This window comes from Pezoporus wallicus, unplaced genomic scaffold, assembly GCF_028554395.1.
Source record: "Pezoporus wallicus isolate ANWC-B61680 ecotype Strahan unplaced genomic scaffold, APGP_CSIRO_Pwel_v1 contig_3817, whole genome shotgun sequence".
Classification (NCBI taxonomy): Eukaryota; Metazoa; Chordata; class Aves; order Psittaciformes; family Psittacidae; genus Pezoporus; species Pezoporus wallicus.
In genome coordinates, this window is record NW_026635157.1 from 8,039,111 (window position 1) to 8,061,720 (window position 22,610).

Consider the following 22,610-nt stretch of genomic DNA (forward strand, 5'->3'; position numbering starts at 1 on the left):
ACACATGCATATAACAGCTGTACTTATATGCAGTATATAAAATAACTAGTATATAACTAGCTATAAATAACTTTGCATCTTAAGATACATGTTCCAAACTCAGTCCTTCATAGCCATCTTTGAAAAATAGGCATACTTTCTGTATTTTGCTGTTGACAGAAAACTCTCAAGGTACTTTCTTGCTGGTGAAATGCTATTTTAAGTCATTGGACTCATGGAGGTGTGTAAATTCTGTATGACAGAAGAGGTGTAAGATGCTTAACTCTGATCGCCTGCACCCTCATGCTATAATGAGTTTTGTTTTTTTTAAATGAAAACTCCTTTAAAGACAAGCTTACATTGATATGTGCTGAGATGTGCATTCAAGATAAATACAGCATTTAGCATTCTACAAGTAGAATATTGTTCTATTACATAACTTTAAGTATTTCTTCTTACTGTTCATACAGTCAGTGGTGATCTGTGGAAGCCTGGTGAGATGTGGTCCAAAACCAAGCTAATATATGGGTTTAGTTCTCATGGGTTTGAGACACTTCTAATCTGTGTACTGGACTGACATCCACAAATCTCTTGGTCAGCTGCTGAGTTGTTAGGAATTCTGTGCATTTTGTTTGAGGAGCTGTGCTTCATCTTTCTGGAAGTGTTCTGAGCCTTTCTTCTGCGTGGTCTGAATGTTTTCCTGATACGTTTAGGTGCTGTCACTGGAAAACAGTTGTCTTTACTTTACAGTCCTCTGTAAAATTCAAGTCATGTGATGAATTTGCATAGGCTTTCTGAGCTGTGCTTGACTTGGATCAATTTATTACTGATGTTATTTCATTCTTGTTCTGACAAATGCCAGATTTGTCAAGGCTGGGATTGAGCTTCGCTTAACAGCCATGGCATAATACAGTTTTGTATGCATAGATTTCACTTCCATTTAAGGTCTGTCACAGGTCCTGCCTAGTCTGCTGCTTCTCCAGAAGGTCTCAGATCTCCCATGTCCCCTCCAGGAGATAGTAGATATGAAAAAAAACGTATATAAAACAAGGCGTCTTGCACGAAAGTAGATACCTATGTGGGCAGCTGATTTAAGCTCCTAAATTGGTTTCTACTTGCATAGTAGGTGTCAAACCTCCCTTTTTAGTCACAGAAACCTAGGCAGTTATTCATCCTGAAGCGGGTATCAGGCAACTCAGCCTGAAAGAAAACTAATTTTGCTTGTTATTCAGAAACACATCTTCAGATGTGTTTCTGAAGAGACACTTATCTTAGTGAAACGAATCAGAACTGCAGCTGCTGCTTAATGATCTCTGTGCGCCTCAGCCATAGGGCTTCTAGGCTGCTTCACAGCATTAATGCTTCCTGTGTGTTCAAGCTTGGTATAATCTAACTTGTAGATAAGGTTCAGTAAGTGTAATTATAGAAGTTTGGAAAGTGTAGGTGCTTTACCTATAGTTAAAATCACCAATGTGGTGAGTTCTCTTTTCTTTGCAACACTTGAACATAGTTTTTTCAATAAACAGTGCTGATAATACTTTTTGGTATCAACAGATTTTGTTGCCAAGGCAGTATTCTGATTTGAATGTGGTAGGTTAATGTCACTGGAACTATTTACCTACTGAAATGCTCTTTTTTTCATACAATAGCTTCACCAGGTAGCACAGTATTACTAATTTTCACCGACATAGAAAGTTAACAAAAATAGAAAAGTACTGATTATTTGGAAAACGTTTGATACCATCAGATTGACACAACTTTGGAAGCTCAGATTACTTTCTGACTTGCTGGTTATTTTATATGAAATTTTTGATATGCAGTTTTTGATCATTAGGCTTTTTCCAGTTTGTTTTTCAGATGTTAAAATGCAATGCATTTAAAGTTAAAAGTATATTTTAATCTTTTCAGATATTAAACTGTTCATTTAAAAATATTTTTTCCTGATACTTAGTCTTGTTTGCCTTAAGGTTCCTCCTTCTTTCCGCTCTATGGTCGCTGTTCAGCAGGAACAAAGTAGTGCAGCACTGTGTGAACACCAGAGAGAAGGATCTAAAAACTCATGTGAATCTTTTCCAGAGAAGAAGGAGCCATTTAAATGGACAAGATTACCTGGACAGGTGAAGTGGTTGTCTTTGCTTTTCAAAGGAAGATAACTTGAAGATCTACTGTCATCTCCAGAATTCTCCTGGAGTTTGAAAGAGTAGGCATATGCAGGTAGTAGAAGTAAGACAGGAAAACAGTTCCCAGGATTCGGCTTGATTGGAAAAATATTTCCTTTTGTTTAGTTGTTTTGGGATTTTGGTTGGTTGGTTTTTCATATTCCCTCATTTGAAGTTATTTTTACACTATAACTTTCATTCATTCAAGAAGGAACTTTCATTGAAGAACCATATTAGGAAGGTTAAGTGAGTTCATGGTTCTATAAAAATTCAAATAATGTAAAGATTTATTAACAAAGAAGGTTGACTTTTTATTTGGATTCCATACTGTGGTCCTTGTACAGATCCATTCAAAAAGAAGACTTAAAAAGTGGACTTAATTTTATTTCCCAGTAATGTTTGCTAATAAAAATAAAATAGTAAAGAATAGATGTGTCCATTTTTACAATAAAAATTTTATTATCAAAAATGGCAGGATACCTAAAAGTTGCATTTAAGTTAATGTTCATTAGTTTTCAGAAAGTTACTATTCTGAAAATGTGTGTAATCAAAATCAAGAGAAATACGATCCTAAGAGCATTTGTCTGAGATCATAAAACTGAAATTTGGCAATTCGTTTAGTTTGTAACCAGATATGTTTATAATTATTCTGAAATGAGCTGTGTATATTCAATTATTTCATAAGTAGACCTATTTGTGTACTTTTAAATGCATATGAATCTCTTCATACTAATTTTTCATTCATAAAGGTAAATCAGGTTTAGGTTAAATAATCACATAAGTACTCAGGATATTTTAATTCCCCTTAAACTTTTAATTGAGTTATGGAGAAAAAGCCCATGTTTTAAAGAGAGGAAGTGTTTGGGGAAAGAGGGAGGGTGACTATACACCTGTGCATTTTATTAAAATGTTTCATATCCAGTTATGTTTAAAAAAAATCAGGAATGGAAATACAAATTAAGGCTGCTAAAGGCGATTTGGTAAACCAGAGTTTTGAGTGCCTGAAGTTAGTCTCCTGAGTTCACACTGCAGTCATTAAGTTACTAAAAGTTGTGCTTAAACAAGCATGACTTACATTCAAACTCTCTAGCTTATATTACTGATGATAGCATCGTTAAGCATTTCTTAAGATTAAGGAAATTATGCAATTTTAGATTTTTTTAGGGTTTTTTCAAACTTGCTAGTCGTCTGTAATAACGGGGCAGAATTATACAAACTAGATGTGGCCCAAGTAATGCAGCAGAACTGCCTCTGTTTATAAGCTTGATTTTTTTTTTATTTTTTTTTTATTTTAAATTCCCTTAAGATGTTGGTTGCTTTTTAAAACTTTTGCATGACAGTAACTAAGAATGTGTTTTAAGCATTGGGTAGTTAATATTCGTAACTCTGTAATCCCATTTCTTACCTGAAAAGCTAGGCTTGCCGTATACCAAACAAGCTTCTGTTTTCACTGCGAGGTGGAGAGCTGGGCTGTTTCTCTATTCGTTTCTCTCATGACGGGAAAATGCTGGCAGCAGCATGTGCAGGAAGGAATGGTTATCCCATTATTTGTAAGTTTTAAATTTAGTTGGTTGTTTTTTGTTTTTTTTTTTCTTACTACTCATGTAGTTGCAAATTAAAGCGCAAAAGATGTATTTTTAATTTGTGGATGTTTTTGCAGTTTTGTTTTATTATTGTGTTTTACAAATTGTTCTAGTGCATGAAAGAGCATTGAGAAAAGTGCTCTTTCTGTGTTCATAGGGCTGGAACTGGCTTTTCATGCGTGATAATGTATATGGCTTAATTGCATGAAATCATGCTATTTCTGTTTAGAGGCCTCAAGCTGCACTAGGGGAAGTTTCGATTGGATATTAGGAAAGATTTCTTCACAGAGAGGGTAATCAAGTAGTGGAACCAGCTGCCCAGGAAAGTGGTGAAATCACTGTCCCTGGAAGTAATTCAAAAACTCATGTAGATGAGACCCCCAGTGATATTCTTTAGTGGTGGTCTTGGCAGTCTTAGAGTAGTGGTTGGGCTCAATGATCTTAAAGGTCTTTTCCAACCTAGCTGATTCTATGATAATGGAAATAAGAAATCAGTTTGCCTAAGAGACGTATTTTCTGATAACAATGTTTTAACTGAAATAACTTTTCAGCCTCCACCCCATATGCTTTTTGTGTAAGTTTTGTGAACATTGTCATCTCCAGAGACACTACTAGAGGCTGCTGTCTTTCATGATCCAGTTCAGTTGGAACTATGAATTTTCCTTATTACTCACACCTGGGGCTGCTGCTGCATAGTAGCCTCAACTGCTTAGTTCTTCAGACCTGCATAAGAACTTTGAGAACAGTATTTTAAATGTACACAAATTAAATGTTTAAATGCAGGTAACAGTAAGTCTAGGTTACTTCATTACCCAGCCCCAGAAAATTATCTCAATTTCAGTCTATTTTAAAGATTGGTCAAGTAGCTGTCAAAAAACATTACAAACCCAATCTGGTTATAATAATTTAAAGCAAGTAGGCTGTTTCTAAGAGTTAAGACATTTGTGACATTCATGAGCCACTAGATGGAAGTATATGCTTGCTGTTCATGCATATTTAGCAACTATTTTATCTTGTTCTATGAAAATGAGAAGACAATTAGTTGAATTATGATGGCAGAAACTTAGCCTAAGATTAGACTAAATGTTGCAATAATTGTATATGATTGATTGTAAGAACTAACTTTTTTTTTTTTTTCCTATTTTTGCTGTTTAAACTTCACTAGTATATGAAATCCCTTCTGGAGAACTCCTGAGAGAATTTTATGGTCACCTTAATATAGTGTATGATCTTTGTTGGTCAAAAGACAATCAGTACCTTCTTACTGCATCCTCTGATGGCATGGTCAGGTCAGTATAAAGGTGTTCTAGCAGATAACATCAAAAGCATTCAGAAAAAGTGATCCAGTTTCATGTCTTGCTACACACTGTGCTATAATGTTTTAATTAAAGATTTTCTTACAGTTTGACTCACTCTGTAATAATATAAAAATTGTGATGGGGTTAATCACACTGTATTTACCTGTATTTTTTAATATGTATTTGAGGCCAAAGCTTTTCCAAAAACTGTAGTGTCTAAGTCTACCAGTGTAGCAAAAAACCAATAGACTATATTTCAGGAAGTCACTGAGACAGTTGCAATACTCTCTCCTTGGAGAAACTGCCATATTATGAATGCAATATTAAGTTTGAAGATTTGAACATTAGGCAGGAAATTGAATATTTAAAATTATCATTATGTGTATAAATTGGTCACACTACACTTAGGTATGTAGGTTTTTTGTTGATAGTGGTTTTGGACACTTAGTGAAATAATTAAACTTAAATTGCTGTAAATGAAATGTGATGGTATTATTTCCAAGACTGAATGTGTACACATATTCCTCTACAATTACAGAGAGTACTGCAGTGCAGCGTTAATGTTAAAATACTAATCAAGGATTAAAAGCGAAACCCTCAAAACTGTATAAATACATGGAAATATGGCTGTGACTGTACAATTTTATTACAGGCAACTTCATATGTTTTCATAAGACTGGTTTGGTTGGGTTTTTTTTGTTGTTTTTTGTTTTTTGCTCTTCAGATCCCTATCTGTTGTTTCTGTTATGCAACTCAGTAATGCTACAGGCAGTTGCATAATTGAAATGCCAGAAGAATTGTTAAATTTTATATTTATGTGTTTAACTGTTTTGCTATTTTTGCTGCTTGTATATAGACATAAGAAGAGTATTTTGAGAGGTTTTTATTTGGAAGCAAATAAGAATTTTTTTATATTGAAGTAAATATCAATTTCAATCATTTATGCTAGCTATAAAGTGGCCCAGCAGTTCCTCAATTCTTGAATTGTGGCAGCAAGTTGAAACTGTAGTGGTCTGCCTCCTTTTCTGTGTACTATGCATAGTCACTGTGCGAGTTACTAGTTCCTGTATTTATTGTCTGTTGCCTTGAGCTCCTTAAGAAGTCTTAGTTTAGGCAAGGAGTTTCTTCTTTTTCCCTTTCATATTGGGAGCATTTTGCCATTTAAATATGCTAGAATTAAATGAGGGCCAAAACGCACCCCCATTGCTTTCAGTTTGTTACTTGGATCATCCCAGATTGAGCTTTAAGGCAGCTTGAAGGGAAATATGAGAATTTACAGTAATTCTTCTTTATTTAGTGTTTCATGTTACCCTTGAGCCTTTCTACAATATTTGTAAGTAATAAATTAACTTTTATGCTGTTAGAGCAAAACCATTCTAAAAAAGTAGGTAGAATCCATATGACCTTTGCACAGTAAGTTGGTAGTTAATTGCCATGCTCTGTGGGATTGCAGTTTTGTAATGAACTCATCTCTGAATAAGCTTGTAATTCTTCAATAGCCATCAGAATTAGTCATCCCACCTGGAAGCGTGGCACTCAAATAATTAAATTCTATATTGTAATTGAGTGCACTCTGAAATGTGCTGTCCACCTGTATTTCATGATCCAGGTACCATTCTATTCTTAATGGACTTGCTTTTGGGAAGGCTCAGTAATAAAATATACAGCAAACAAAAAAAACACCTCTTAAGAAAAATCTGATCTTGGAGGTATGGGTGTTGAAGGATACGAAATAAATGAATAGTAAGAATTGCATTTATGTGAAGAAAACATCCTTGAGATCATAATCGCTGATGACAAAGAAACACTGTTCCATTCAATGAATTTTTTAATATGTATTTTAAAATGTGCAAAATATCCATTAAATGGGTAAGTAGTCATGAATTTACGTTGAAAACAGAGTACTTAGGAAGTACCATATTAAAGGATTAAACATACGTGGAACAAATGGATAGGATAGGCAGGTGGTGTTAAGTGTTTGCAAACATCTGCTTCTAGAACCACTAGCACAAAATATGGCATCAGTTATACCTGTGTATGTGATTGCTTTATATAGTAGATGTCCTAACGTCCTTTCCTTTTAGAATGTGGAAGATAGAATTGCAGGCAGCATCTGCAGTGAGAGTTTTTGCTCATCCTTCATTTGTTTACACTGCTAAGTACCATCCTATTGCTGACTCGTTGGTCGTGACAGGATGTTATGACTCAGTGATTAGAATCTGGAATGCAAATGTGAAGGAAATCCATGGACAACTGCTACAGGAGCTTGATGGTCACAAAAGTTTCATCAACACACTTTGTTTTGATGCAGAAGGTACATACTTAGTATTGCTCTTTCAAATAGTCTTCAATTGAAGACCAGCTTGAATATTACTAGTTTGCTTTATTTCATAGAGGTCTCTTGAAATGCTGTAGTAGGATAGAATAGTTTTAGCTGTGTTTGCAATTAATACATTAATATTAATATATTTGCAATTAATACTTTAATAGTATGCCTTATTTGAAAAAACACACAGGGATATATAGACCCTATATAAATTGAGAGGTAAGCATAGTAAGGACAAGCAAACAAATATGTGGTACTTTTGTTAGTTCTTTTGTGTGGTACTCTTCTACTTGTAAGATGTTATTACTTCACAGGGCTTCATATGTTCTCTGGAGATGGCTCAGGACTGATAATAGTTTGGGATACATTTGTCAAAGAAAGTTCTCAACACCTGTTTCAACAGTGGAGGATTAATAAGGTATACAAGTTCCTTAAACTAGCATTGCAATTTTAATGGGAACTGTTCCAAATTTAGTTTTCTGATTTTAATTTAATTTGGTTTATACTTTATACATTATCTTTTCTTTTTTTTTTTAACTGATGCATAGAATGATAGAATAGTTAGGGTTGGAAAGGACCTTAAGATCATCTTGTTCCCATGCCCCTGACATGGTCACAGGCACCTCACACAAGACCATGTCACCCAAGGCTCTGTCCTACCTTGCCCTGAACACTGCCAGGGATGGAGCATTTACCGCTTCTTTGGGCAAGCTGTTCCAGTGCCTCATTACCCTCACAGTACAGAATTTCTTCCTTATATCTAACATAAACTTCCCCTGTTTCAGTTTAAACCCACAGCCCCTTATCCTGCTGCTACAGTCCCTAACGAAGAGTACGTCTCCAGCATCCCTGTAGGCCCCCTTCCAATACTGGAAGGCTGCTGTGAGGTATCTGTGCAGCCTTCTCTTCTGCAGGCATATTGTCTTTAAATGACAGTACAAAAGACCTGATAATGCTGTGTTTCATGGACTAAAATTTTTTAAATTGTTTTGCAACTTCAGTTTCTTGTACATAAAACATGAAAAACTGTGAGGTTTCATAGCATTGTATTACCAGATAAATGCTAATACATTAGGTTTGTTCCCTAGAATCAGCAATGAAACAGACCACAGGCTTTGCAAATCACCTTTTTTCATACTTCATAGAACTAATGCTCAGTCAACATTTCTGTCATCAGCTGTGATTCAGAAGTTCAGATTCACAGCACAATCTGCCTTGAGGTTGTGAAAAGTTGATTGCCTAGGATATAATGTCTTAATATAGGAACAAACTTTTTCCTTAAACAAATAGAACAAAGTGGGCAGAAAAAGACTAATGCAAGGGAAAAATTAAGAGTAATGTGTAAAAACATGTGATTTAAGTACAAAGTTAGATTTATTTTTTTTTTACTTAATTTTCCTTCTTTCTGTAGGAAATCAAAGAAAATGATATTAAAGGAACACCAATAAATCATTTGGAGGTGCATCCAAATGGAAGACGTTTATTAATCCATGCCAAAGACAGTACGCTCAGAATCATGGATCTCAGAATGTGAGTAGATTTTTGATGACAAGTGCAACTTCCTTTTTTTGTTTTAAAATTTGCTTGAGAAAATAAAGTGCAATAAAACTATTAAACATATAGTTGTAGAGAAGAAAGAAGTCCTAATAAAGATAGCAATATGAGGGCTTGGAAATGGTTTCAAAACACTGCTGTATTACAGACCTTTTCTGTGATACTGAGTAAATCTTTTATCCAGAAATTACTAGATTACTTGAGAGTTTAAGGTGGCCTGAAAGAGAGGACACTAGTCTCCACAAGATTGAATTAACTTTTAAAAATGCAATTTGGACATAAAAATACTGTGAAATTATAACATCTATTTGTGCATTGGTTTCTCATTGTTAAGGCTTTGGGAAGAGTATTTTGATGATAAAATAGAATGAAGATTATGATTTCATAAATACTGAAAAATGCAGTGATGTATGTTTTATGGTATATTAAGTAGTCTGTAAGGTATTTTTAACTTAGTTTGTGATGATTTTCTAATTTGTAATAGCTATAAACATGATTTTTTAATAATAAGCTACAATTAAAAAGGGGACCACAGAATAACTTGAGTCACTGGGGCTGAAGAGTGTCCAGTCCAATCCCAGTAACCAAAGCATGGCAGCATGTTGTTCAAAGCTTTGCCTGGTTGGGTTTTGAAGGATGGAGAGTGTACAGCTTCTGTGAACAAGATGTCTTAGTGCTCATTCACCCTCAAAAGTAAAAACACTTTTAATTTTAAATGGGATTTTCTGTGTTTCAATTTATGTCCATTCCCTCTTGTCCTTTCAGTGAATGACTTTGAGAAGAGTCTTGTTCCTATCAGTTAACACACGTTGAGAATACGTACCTCAATATTCTCTTTCCAAAAGTCACATTAAAGATACGAACGCTGTTTCTAAGTGATTCATCCTTAATTTCATGGGTTCCCTTCCTCTCCTCACCATGCAGAAAATCAAAGGTCCATGGTGTTCTACATGAAATTACCTTGGGGAAATACATTTACTGTTGTAGCACAATGATAAGCCATCTATACTCTCTCAAGAAATGTAGAGGGAGATGTTGGTCTCTTTTCCCAAGTCATAAGCAATAGGACAAGAGGAAATGGCTTTAAATTGTATGGGGGAGGTTTAGACTGGATATTGTGAAAAATTTCATCACTGATAGGGTTGTTAAGTGCTGGAACAGGCTGCCCAGGGAAGTGGTTGAGTCACCATCCCTGAAGGTATTTAAGATGTGTGGATGTGGTGCTTAGAAACATGGTTTAGTGGTGGACTTGGCAGTGCTCAGTTAATGGTTGGACTCAATGATCTTAAAGGTTTTTTCCAACCTAAACAGTTCTATGGCTCTGTTGGGTTGGATATATGAACTAGCAGAAGACTTTCCAGTACAGTGTCTTACATCTTTTCCTGTAAATGATAAATTACAATGACCATCCTAGGGGTCTCAAATACCTGCTCAGTTGAAGCATGAAATCAGTGGATTAATAGAGGGAATCTTAAGCTTTTGAAGCCGATAGTGTTCTTCTTTCACTTGCATTCCTAAAAAGTGCAGAGAGTTTTTGTTTGAGAGAGAAAAATGCAAATTCATATTAATCTATAGGAAAGGGTTAATATGGAGAGCAATTTCACAATTATTTTAAGCCAGTCTATCCACAGAACACACCATCTCCTATCTCCCATACCTTTGGCCATGTATTCCTGGTGTTTCCTTCTTATCATTTCTGTAGAGATCTTTTGATGCAGGGTAAGTCAGATCAGTAAACTGATCCAACTAAAAATCAGTCTACAAATACAAATGATTAATTTTCATTTTTATCAACTATCTGATCAAACCCATCAGATAGCTGCCCAAGCACAAGAGAAGAAATGATGGAGAGCCTGGGAAAATAAGGGTGGAGAGGACAGCAGCAGGACTGCCGCTTTCCCTGCAGCCCACAGTTACTTTGGCTTTAGTCTGCCAATAAACCACAGGGTCAGATACCCAGCAGTGATAATTTTACACGTCAGCATTAACTGTTCATTCACTGCATGAGAAAAGAGGGGGTGGAGGTCACAGATCAACACAATTCACTTTGATTGACAGATAGTTGTTCTTAACTTTGCTCTTTCAACTTGCTTTTTTTTTTGATCTTTTTGGATAATGCTGCTGTCCTGTCACTCAGGTATGTGATCAGGGATTTCATTTTGTTTCAGACCTCTCCTTAGGGTTTGAGACGCAGGTTAGCTTTACATCTTGCAGAGCTGTTCTACGTGACGTCTTGGAGATCCTATCTTTCTTATTCACACAGCTAAAGCTCTTATTTGAGATAATATGGTCTTCCACTGTAATCATTAAAGCATCCTTTCCTTTGCTTACAGATATGATTGTATTCAGAATATTGTTTAAAATGTTTTTTCTATCATTAACTGTATTGCACTTTTCCAGCATACCTTCATTGGTTCTGCAGTAACACATTTTAAAAATTAGTATTTGAGGGCTATGGTGGGCTGTTGCCATTCTTCTTGCCTCAAATTTTGCATTGTAGTATATCTGCTGTGTTAGCCTCCATTTTGAACTGTCATATCTCTTCCCAGTCTGTACCTCATGTTTGAGATGTACCAGTGTCTTGCAAGCTGGCTTTGCTTCTCTAAATCCTTTTGCAGGCTCTCTCCTACTGGATGCCTACAAACTGTTTGACCATAGTTCATTAGTAGGTCATTATTACTATGCTGACCAGTAGTGTTTCACTGAAAAAAGATTAGGATACCTAAGTTGCAAACTAGTATTAATAGTAAATCAACATGTAGTTGATAATGGTTTTAAAGTGGAAGAGGGTAGATTTAGATTAGATATCAGGAACAAAATTCTTCACGATGAGGGTGGTGAGGCACTGGAACAGGTTGCCTATGGAAGTTGTGGCTGCCCCATCCCTGGCAGTGTTGAAGGCCAGGTTGGATGGGGTTTTGAGCAACCTGGTCTAGTGGAAAGTGTACCTGCCTGTGGTAGGAGGGTTGGAACCAGATGACCTTTAAGGTCCCTTCAAACCCAAAGCATTCTGTGATTGATCTCTGAAATTTGTTGATTCTGCTGCTGGTTTTCTAACAAAGGATGTGTTAGCGTGAAGAGTTAAAGACAGCTGCTGTATGAATTTAAGCACTACTGGGGTAAAATCAAGCTCAGGAAGCATAATGAAAACTTTTTTTTGGCAGAACTTGGGGTAATGGTGCCAATTTCCCATTTTTTGCAAAGCCCCCAGGAACAAGAAAATGCTAATTACTACATCTGTATCTATTCTCTAGATCTGTTTTCTGTAGATCTAGATCTCTAGATTCTCTAGATCTCTAGATCTGTTTTCTGCTGAAAGGCAAGGATGTACACTTTCATCTATAATTTCAGATGCATTATGAAAACCAGGAAAAGAAAAGGTAAACACTGCACTCCGCAAATGTGGGTGCTTGTGTATCTATTTGGGATGTAAGCTGTATTAATTTTTCTGAGGAATAGATGAGCAGCCTGACATGTAAGAAGTTATATTGTCTATTCTGAGAGTATCTGCTACATTTGCAAACTATTCTTCATTTCATAGCTTGGCTACAAAGAAACTCATAGGTGCTACAAATTACAGAGAAAAGATTCACAGCACCTTAACACCATGTGGTACATTCCTGTTTTCTGGAAGTGAAGATGGAAGGGCTTATGTTTGGAATCCAGAAACAGGTAACATTATTTTATGGTCTAAAGTCAGGTTGTCAGGGGACAAAGGGTTTGTAAACTTCATTGAAACACTTTTGATACGGAATAAAACTTCCCTAATATGCTCTTGAATCCTAGAGACTTAGCCCCACCTTGTGAGTAGATATTATTAATCTCTAAGTTTTAATTCTCTAGAGGGAATTAAAATACTGCAATTCTTTACATGTGGATGAGGATCTTAAAACAGAATGCACAAAAATGTCAAATCAGTCTTTCTGCTGTGCTTTCATGGATTTGGGAATTAGGCTTTTGTTGAGAAACACTTCATCTGTTTCCCAAGAGTGGTCAGAGACTATAAATATTTTTGGCCTTTGGAATGTAAGTTTTCTTTGTCTATTATTCCCCAGTTGTTTCAAAATAGGTGTCAAGATCTTTCTGGAAGAATATTAAGCAAATGTAAGATTAAGAGTTTGTCGTCTTCGTTGTGCAGCGAGGTGAAAGGGACAAATAGTAAAAGGCAGCAGAATACATTTTTTGATGACATGATATTCTGTCTCCCATTATGATCTAAATAATTTTTAAAAATGAAAAAGTAAATGTTTTCCAGCTGGCAGTTAACCAACAGTTCTGTTTTTAATTTTTTCTACATTTCCAAAAATATTGGCTTACATCTGTGAAGCTACATAATTTGTCTGAAAACTTAAAGAATAAAAGTGGGAAGGACAAACTGTGTTATTAGTATGTTTTTACTGGGCTTTGACTCTTGCTTACACACTGTATTTGCATCCATAATGCCATCAACTGAAGAGCTAACTTTATTTTTCTAGTAATTTTGTCCTCAACTTTCATTCCTGTTGTCAGCATTATATAGTCAAAATCCACAACCAAGATAGCTATCTAGGGCAAAATGCAAGCACAAACAAATACTGTGGAACGCCACCTTTCCAGAACTTGTTTATCAGAACAAGAGAACTCAGTTAACCTGCTGCATCCTCTGGGGTTTCCTGCAGCTGTTGCCACATCACTGACTTTTCTGACTTATTCAGTAACTTCAAAACATGTGATAATTTTTCCTCTTATACCAAACACTACTTTTCAGTAAGGAAGTTTACTTAGGAGTATTTGTTTACAGTGGCAGTCAGTGCACGGTAGTAATACAAGCCTTAACCGACTGCTATTTTGCTGCATCAAATATGCTTCCATGGTATTAATAAACATATTTCACTTCTGTAGGAGATCAGGTGGCCATATATTCTGAACTTTCCTTCACATCTCCACTTCGTGATGTTGCTTTTCACCCACATGAGCACATGGTATCATTTTGTGCATTTGGTCAAAACCAGCCAATACTTGTATACATCCATGATTATAAAGGTACAGTACAATTTTTTTTATATACACCTGTAAATATTTTTAGAAGTGATTTGCTAGTATTTGTACTTCTTTTGGAGGAAAAAGGAAACAGTCATGTGATGATAATGGATATCTTTATCCTGGGAGCTAACAAAACCAAACTGGACCATGACCCTGAACAACCTGCTCTAGGTGAACCTGCTTTGAGCAGGGGCTTTGGCCTCGCCAATCACCAGCGGTCCCTTGCAGTCTCAAGTTTAAACTTGTTACTGTATGTCATCCTGTGTGATTTTTTTACAGCACTTTATCACATATAGGCAGTGTCATAAATATTTAAAAGCCCCTTTTAAGAGACATTGTGATCAGGAAGAGCCAGGGGAAAATGGGGTAGTATGGGGAAAATTTCTGTTTCAGGTTTTCGGTATAGCACTATTAGCACAGGTTCTGATGGTGTTCGACTGAAGACATGGCTGGCAAAATGCAACCATCATTCAATTATTGGGTTTTTGTCCATGGCATCATAAAGTTTCACCTGACACGTAGATATTGGTTATTTCTACAGTTGCACAACAGGAAGCTGAACTCATAAAAGATCTCAGTTCATCACTTACCACAGCTGCACCAAGAGGGCCGCAGTTCTTAAATAGTTTTTCTGAAATTCCTGCAGAAAAAAGTTTGGTGATATCTCCAGCAGATCAGTTTATCAGTGTTGCAAGAGCATCAATGAGAATGCAGAAGGTGAAACAAAAACTTGATTCTGTTACGGTAAGTCAAATTTAATTTATTTCCAGAAGTATATGGTCTTCTCAGCCAAAATTCATATTCTGGACTGGTATACGTAGCAAAACATGTATATGTTGTCTTGCTATCTGTTCTTCAGAAATTAATATCTCTGTCACTAATATTAATGCACCTGTAAGTAGCTCTTTAGAAGAAATTAATCATATAAAAGTTTTTTTTGTTTATTAAATATTTGATGACAAGGGATTTTTTTTGTCAACGCCTACTGCCATACATACAATTGCAATTTAGGATTTACTCTATAGGTCATTATGGCTGAGCTTTAGGAAATTATTTTTCTTTTTTTGCACCTTTTTTTTTTTTTTTTTTTTCTCCATTATTCACCTTTACAATTGTATGCGGCATAAATGGCCAGGGTTTCACAGTAGGGGTGGTGGGGTGTGTGTGTAGGGGTTCAGGGCTGACGTGTAGGGGAGGACGTCATGGACTGCCCTGTGCTGAGCACAGGTGTTTCCAGCCAGCTCCAGGAAGGACAGTATGGATCCACTGCACAAACAAAATTGAAACCAAACAGGAAAGCATATGACACCTCTGTAAAAATGTGTTTAAGATAGGTCAGTGGCTATTAGGGATAGAAGACACCAGAGCAGAGGAAGAAACACAAAGAAAAACATGCCAGAAGGCACAAGTGGAAACACAGGAGGAGGGATGTGAGGAGGTGCAAAAGATGCTGAGGTATGAAGGGAGTGCAGGAGACACAAGTGGTGCACAGATGGAGTTACAGGGAGGTAACAAAGTAGGCATGAAGGGAAAGACAGGACATGTGTATGGACACACAAAAGAAATCACAGGAGAAAGTACTGCAACCTCCTATTTGGTTACTCCTGGGTACTGAAGTTACTGCAACCCATGGAGGGATCCATCCCTAAGGGGATTTCAGAGGACCTGCACTAAAGCAATTGAAAGGAGTAAGAAACAAGGAGAAGCAAAAAGAGCAAGCCACTATATACTAACCTGCACCGCCCTTTGCCTTACTAAAGTGTAACATGATGGCAAAAGCAAGGAGACTAGGGACTAGAAAGGAGAGGAGAAAAGCAGCTGAAGCAAAGTTGAGACTGACCAAGAGGGAGGAGAAGTGTTTGGGAAGGGTATTTGTTTTGCTATTCATGTTGTTTCTTAATACCTGAATTGGTAATAAAAACTTTTGGAATTGGCAGTAAATTTAATTAAAGAAGCAGATAAGTAGATGAAAGCAGTTATTGCAGAAGATGCTGTGGCTACTGTCATGCTTTTAGGGATTTAAGTTTTTTATTAGTCAGAGAGACACAATATGGAGAGACTGGAGCATGTAACCTTGTGTCTGGGACAAGTACTGTAGGAAGGCATTCCAGAAGAAATTATTTTTACTCTTCTGGATGTCTTGTTCTCTGAGGAAGAAGTCAGGGATAACAAATTTATGGGTGTATTTATCACTGTAACTGTTCAGTCCCTGATTAGCCAGCGGTTCAGATTTAACATGGTTCCGTGGAATCATGTAGCTAGATGAAATAGGTAAGGCTACAGCTGTTAGGCTTGTGATAAGCCTAACAAACTGTGAGAGAGTAACTTTCAGCCACTGGAATTTTCTTACGATCAAGGGTTTGGGCAGCACATCCTCCAAATTCTCTACCCATGGATTAATACATATATGGGAGATGTCAGAAAGATCATCCGAGTCTTCTCACCTTGTGGGTTTCCAAACAGTACGGGATGGTGGTTAAAAGAGTCCACATTCAGTCTGACATCTGTAACATAGGAGTGATGCGTACTTGCTTTCAGGACTTTATGAATCCCTGAGAAATTGGGAGATTTCTTTTCTTTGAAAGGCTCTTGATACTCATCTTTTCAGTGGTCCAACATGAAACCTGGGGGACACTGATACCTCCTTTCCAAGCAGAGATTGAATCATTTCTTGCATGTGGGTGCAGTATTGCCTGCCTGCATTATCAGATTCTGGACATCCCCAGAGTGTTTAGTGTTACATCAACACTAAATCTTAAAATTTGTATTAATTTGTCATTGGGAATTACAGATTTGTATGTGTATGCATTTACATTTGTGCAACTCTTTCATGTGAAAAATATGCATATATGTAAGTGTAGGCTTTACTGGAAGGCTTGTTAGAATGTATACTCACATAAATGATTTACAAAACTGTTTGTTGAAGTAGGAATCGGACAGATTGCTACCCAGCCAATGTACATGAGAATGCGTTAATACATCTGAGTACAGACAAGTGAAAACAAAGAAAGGAGCCTTTAATAAAGCCACATGTAGAGTAGCAAGTTGGAATATGAAAAGCCAAATGAACGCAGGTGTTATCTTGTACATATTTGTCTGATGTGAAAAATAAGAGAACTGGAAACTATGTAGGCATTGTACTGTACGTTGGGTCATGTTTGCCTGCCAGTGCTTTGTCACAGACATGTAGGGTTACCATTTTGGGACAACTCTGTAGGCAGCATACCTTGTAGACAGTAAACCTGGCCTGAGGTTACACCCGGGGTCATGTCTTATGAGACAGAGGTGCTGGAATCTCCCAACAGCAGATAGGGGTTTCTGGGTTCAGTGTGTGTAAACTTCCCAGCAGTAACTAATGGATATAAAATTAACTTGTAAGTGCAAAGTTTGGAGGTCTACCACTTAGATATGTAATTTGAAAATGTAGTGTGACTACATTAAAATTTGGTTTAAGCCAATTAGAAGTAGAGAATATTCTGATCCTGTATAAGCACGGGGGGGTTTGTTGTGACAAGTGCCTCCTTTCCAGCTCCCTTTCTAACCAGTGTTTTTCTTACTTTTTTCTTTTTCTTCTTTACTACCTAAACAGGAACCTTAATGAATCATAGAGGAAGTTTTCTTATTTCTCCTTTGCAACTTTGCCATTCTTGTTAGCCCAGAAAATGTGTAATTAGAGCCAAAAGTTGAATATTGGGTTAAAGCTTTAGCAATTCACAAACCGGAATGTATAATCGGCTTCTTTACCACACAGAGAAATTAGGGTATAGTGAACCTTGGCAGCAATTATTACTTGTTTCTGTCGCAGGGAAATAATGCTAGCTTATGTTTCTATTCACAGAAGTTTTTGATAGCAAAACACTTAACCCATCTCTAGTCACTGAAAGAACTCGTAAGTGCTTTTCATTCAGTGTTCCTGTACATGTATTTAAACTTTCTCTTCCTTCTAGCAATCAAAATACCTGTTTCTAACTTTGTATAACAAGGAGGTGAGGTATGTAGGTATAGGGAGAAGGCCTTCCTTTGAAGGTATAATATCCTAGCTCTGAAATGGTGGGTTTTAGGTGTCAAGATATTCATGCTATAATTTGAAGGGGAAAAAAACCTTTGTAGCGCTTAAGCACTTAAGCATATGTACATTCTCTGTAGTACTAGTCCTAGAATTAATTATATGTTGGCTGCCTCATCTCTTAATATCTAAATACTTGCAAATTATTGAAAGTTTGATTGTCTTTTCCATTCTTTACTTCATAATGTATTTCTGGAAATTGTTATTAAATGGTTTTCAAAGTGGTTACCAAAATTCTGATACTCACAGGGTTTTAAGTATGATATTAGACAACTAGAATGTGAAAGTACTCTTTCCTATATATGGAAATGCTTGCACGTGTTTCAAATTATTTTTTTTTGTTGTTCTTCGAGTGTATTTAATACTGTGCCAGAATTGATTACAATAGTAGGTACTGTGAGAGAATCCAGAAGCTTGTACCTTGGGTTGCATCAATAAGGTATAAGCGTTTTGTGATTTCTGATTTGTTTCTATTTCAAATTCAGTTTTCAACTTTTAAAATCTGCAGAATCACGGTTTAATAATATTTTTAAACTGTCTTTAAAACCAGTGTCCTAGAGGTCTAAGGTTTCAAAAGAGAAGCCTAAAACTAAAAGCATAAGAGGTAGTATAGAGCTGGCCAACTTGATTTGGCTTGCAAGTATATCTGGAAATGCTGATTATATTGATTGCAAAGGTTATAAAATTGCATTCTGTGGAAAAAGAGAGAAATAGTTATTGTCAGCTTGTCAAGTCTTTCAGTATTCTGTTTTTGTTTCAAGCAATTCACTTTTAACGTGAAAACTAGTTCCACTGAAAATGTAGATTTACATAATTTGCATAGAGCTGCCCTAACAAAAAAGAAAATTCAAATCAGCTTTGTTTAAACTTGGCAAACATTATGTAGGCATTCTTTTTCTACAAAAGCTACATGAATGTTATAACTGAGTTTTACTCAATTCAGGATAGGAGTAAACTGTGTCTTTGATAAAAGCTGTGGTTTGTGTATGAAGCAAGCAGAGCCTGTTGTGAAAAATAAGTAGATTGATGGTTGCCTATCTTAGCCAACTTCACTCGTTGTAAAGGTATTTAGCAATGCCTTCCCACAGCACGTATTTCAAAAAGAAATGATTGCTTCATTGTGTTCTGTAGGTAGTCTTATGTCCGTCTGTTGCAGGAGAATTAATTATTCTTCATAGGACAGTATACTTCAAGTAGAAACAGTCTGCTGAATCATTAGTCCTTACTTATTAGCTGAGCTGATCCTTCTTGTGTTATAATGCTGCGGGTTCTTTTCCACTTTGGGCCTTTTAGAAATTTAACTAATATGTAAGAGCTGGTGGCAGAAAGGTCATTAAAACTCTGATTTTGTGTTTACTTTAGATGGGCAGTCTTATATAGCTCATCTGCGCTGGTTTTCACTGCCCTTAAGTGCAGGAATTAATCACTCCTATTAGACTGCTTAAATTTAAAACTTCAGTTTTTATAAAAAAGGGATACTAAAACTTTTTTTTATCTTGTTTTTAAGGACTTGGAGAAGGGTTGTGAGATAGAACTTATTTTGCATTTTAAAAAGGCTGACTTTCTTAAATGTTCAGGACCATGCATTCAGTCTTCTAATGTATGTGTCCATTTCATTTCAAAGAATGATATTTGGAATTCATGAGAGTATTTGGGTAGTACAGCAGATAAATAAAGAGAAGTGAATTAAATACTGTACAGGAATAATTTATATACAGAATTCCACATCTCCTATTCATTCAAGCACCACAGTCAAGAAATTTCTCCTGTAATTTGTTTTTCCCTCCAGGTTGAACTGGGGAAGTGTCTGTGAAAGTGCTAGTTCTGAATAGTTTGCTCTGCTGTGTTTGGTTTGATTTCCAGTGTCTGATGTTTTCAACCTGTCCTCATTCCCTGGTAGGGTCTGAAATCAATTTTTTAATAGCAAATTTGAAAGATAATGCCATGAGTATACTTCACTGGAAAACATACATTTGTACCATTGATGGTATAGTGTGCACTCAGTAAGAAATTCATGCAAGGGGGAGATCTTCTCATCTGTCTTACTGCAGAAGGGCTCTCCCTAGAACTAGCAGTATGTAAAAGAAGATGAGACTGGAAATCTGAGCTTGACAAGTTTGCAGAACAGATTATTTTTGTCTTTGAGTAAACATATAAGCTAATGACTTTACACTGTATTTTTATGGATCAGAGAAAACATTATCGCATCTTAGTCAGTTGCATATGTAAATGTAAGAAAACCAGATTTATTTTGCTGTTCAGAAAAACAGGCCTCTTCTGCTTACATTTCACAACTACTGTTTACTAACATTCTGTTAAATCTGTACACTTCAGTAAAATCTAGCTGGTTTAATTTTTATTTCTTTTTAATCATGTTCAGTGGTCTCATTTTCTATCTATCTCTGGTCACTTTTGGAGTACAGTTGCATACAGCTGCTGAGGGAGTACTTAACTAACAAAAGACAGCTTTTACTTTAACATCTTTCAGTAAAATTAAATCTATATTGCTGCACAAAGAACAGATACATTAAGATGAAGGTCTGATGTAGTAATACAGACAAGATAGCAGATACCCTCTATGGCCCAGTCAAGTTACTCAACACAGTTTTAGTGCTGTATTACCAGCATCTCAATACACCTGCCAATGGCCAAATAGTATGCGTTATTGAAACCTGTTGAATTGCTTAATATTTCTTAAATGATGGAAGTGGTAGTATATAGAAATTATATGACTTCTGGAAATAATCCATGGATTCACTTTGGTTTAGCTGTCTTGTTTCTTTAAATAGAATTTACGAGCCAGTAGATTGAAAATTTGCAAAATGTCAGTGTTCTGTTTTGGCCCACAGCTGAAGTTGAAGGGCCTGATCTGGAGTTTACTGAGGCCAAAGGAAGTGCTCCACTGATTGTGGGCTTTTAGTTGTATTTAGTGACCATATGTATTTATTCTAGGTTGAATTCTTGGCTTGACTCCTGAAATTGTCAAGAATTATGTTGTTTTATGTAAATAACTCTCAAAAATTTGAGCATCTGAATCTATTTTGCTTGAATATTTTATCTAAGGCCTATTTTCCCTCTTCTTTGGCTGTGTTACTGAAGCAGTGAAAATTCGTTTAACAAACAGTAAAATTCTCAATTGGATTAAGAAAAAACTATAAGATTGTTGGTTTTTACGTGGAGATTAGTGGGTAATATGTCAAGAGTAAAGTTTTGGAAAGTTTTCTGATTTATGATAGCTCCATGTATATCAAGAAGCTCCATATCAAACCACACTTTAACTACATTATCTTTTTTGCTGTGGAAATTAGGATAGCAGATGTTTTTTCTGTAGGTTGCATAAAGGAAGTGTCTGTCTATGAGTGTTTTGGTCTAAATATGCTTTATAGATTTGCAGAAATCAGTTTTGTGTTAGGACTGGTTTAAGATTATGTTTTTTCCCTCTCATTCTGGGTTTGAGTAATCTCTTTGTAGTGTACTTTCAGTACTCGAAAATGAAAAGTTACGTTTATTTGTTTATAACCATACATAAATATAATTTTAGTTTTATGCAGAAAGATGCAATGAGATGGAGTTCAAACAATTCTGCTCCATTGTTTGCACTGCTTGAGAGTGTGTCCATATATAAATATCTAAATCAGTTTATAGCTGTATCAGTAATTTTACCAAGTGGTGTCTCCAAATATTCTAAAAATAAAAAAGGAAACATACAAACAAACAAAAAACTCCATAATTGAAATTGGAATTTAATAGTTCCTTACAGTAAGCAAATATTTCTCTTCTATCTGTTGCATCAGTAAGTAACCCAGGAAGTTACACTTCACTTTCTGATTTGTCTTTCCTATTACAGGCGAGCACAAATCTCTCACTTCCTGCGCCATCATCACTGTCACCACACTCCAAGCTAAGACTGCCTGGCACTCTGAGCACTCCACTGAATCCTCTGTATTCTTTCACTACTAAAAGTGGTAAGTTTATTTGTTACTTCACTCTCTGTAGTGAATAGGTAATAACTTCCTTGAGGATTTTTTTCTGCCTTTCTAAGTTTTGCTCTCTTTCAGGGAGTGTCCTGGTTTTTATATGTGGTACTGTTCATAGTGCAGTGTGGTAAGGTCCAATACTGTTCCCTTGTAATGGCCTTTTTTTTTTCCTTTAAACTGTACACGTATTTATTAGCACTGTAAGTTCCTAGAAAAGTATGAGATTGCCAGCTTTTCTTAATTTAATATTTTGATATTTTAATATTCGCTAAAGTATCCCAAATACAGACACAGAAAGACAATAAAATCATATTTTTAAAATCATATGTACTGATATAAGAAAGCAGTTTACATAAGAACCATAATGCTCAGTAGCCTATTTGCAGTTGTGTTTAATCTATTTTTAGGGGGTTGTTTCTAAAGACATTTTGTATTCAAAGATTTTGAGAAAAAGGGCAAACAATAAAATTATGCGTTTTTGTGATACTTTTCTAATAATGCTTGATGCATTGCTAATCACAATATTTATTAATAAAATTGATAATTTAATGCCTTTTTCTCTTTTCGGGGGATATCTGTAAAATAAGACAGAAAATGGAAACCTTGGTTTTGAAGTCGTTTTTGTTTTGTATCCTTGAGAGGTGTG

The 22,610-nt window shown here is 35.9% G+C and overlaps 1 protein-coding gene across 4 annotated transcripts in view; it reads left to right on the plus strand.

The window, feature by feature from the left end:
* Nucleotides 1-22,610, plus strand: part of AHI1 (Abelson helper integration site 1) — an 85,265-nt gene that overhangs the window by 18,688 nt on the left and 43,967 nt on the right. For 3 of the 4 annotated variants that reach the window (XM_057407900.1, XM_057407917.1, XM_057407909.1), the window contains exons 10-19: nt 1,947-2,096; nt 3,556-3,688; nt 4,887-5,010; nt 7,104-7,333; nt 7,660-7,763; nt 8,757-8,875; nt 12,441-12,571; nt 13,781-13,921; nt 14,463-14,665; nt 21,835-21,952. In XM_057407900.1, the coding sequence (XP_057263883.1) occupies nt 1,947-2,096; nt 3,556-3,688; nt 4,887-5,010; nt 7,104-7,333; nt 7,660-7,763; nt 8,757-8,875; nt 12,441-12,571; nt 13,781-13,921; nt 14,463-14,665; nt 21,835-21,952 (1,453 nt within the window). The remainder of the gene's footprint in view (nt 1-1,946; nt 2,097-3,555; nt 3,689-4,886; nt 5,011-7,103; nt 7,334-7,659; nt 7,764-8,756; nt 8,876-12,440; nt 12,572-13,780; nt 13,922-14,462; nt 14,666-21,834; nt 21,953-22,610) is intronic. The other variant, XM_057407904.1, reaches the window with a different exon arrangement.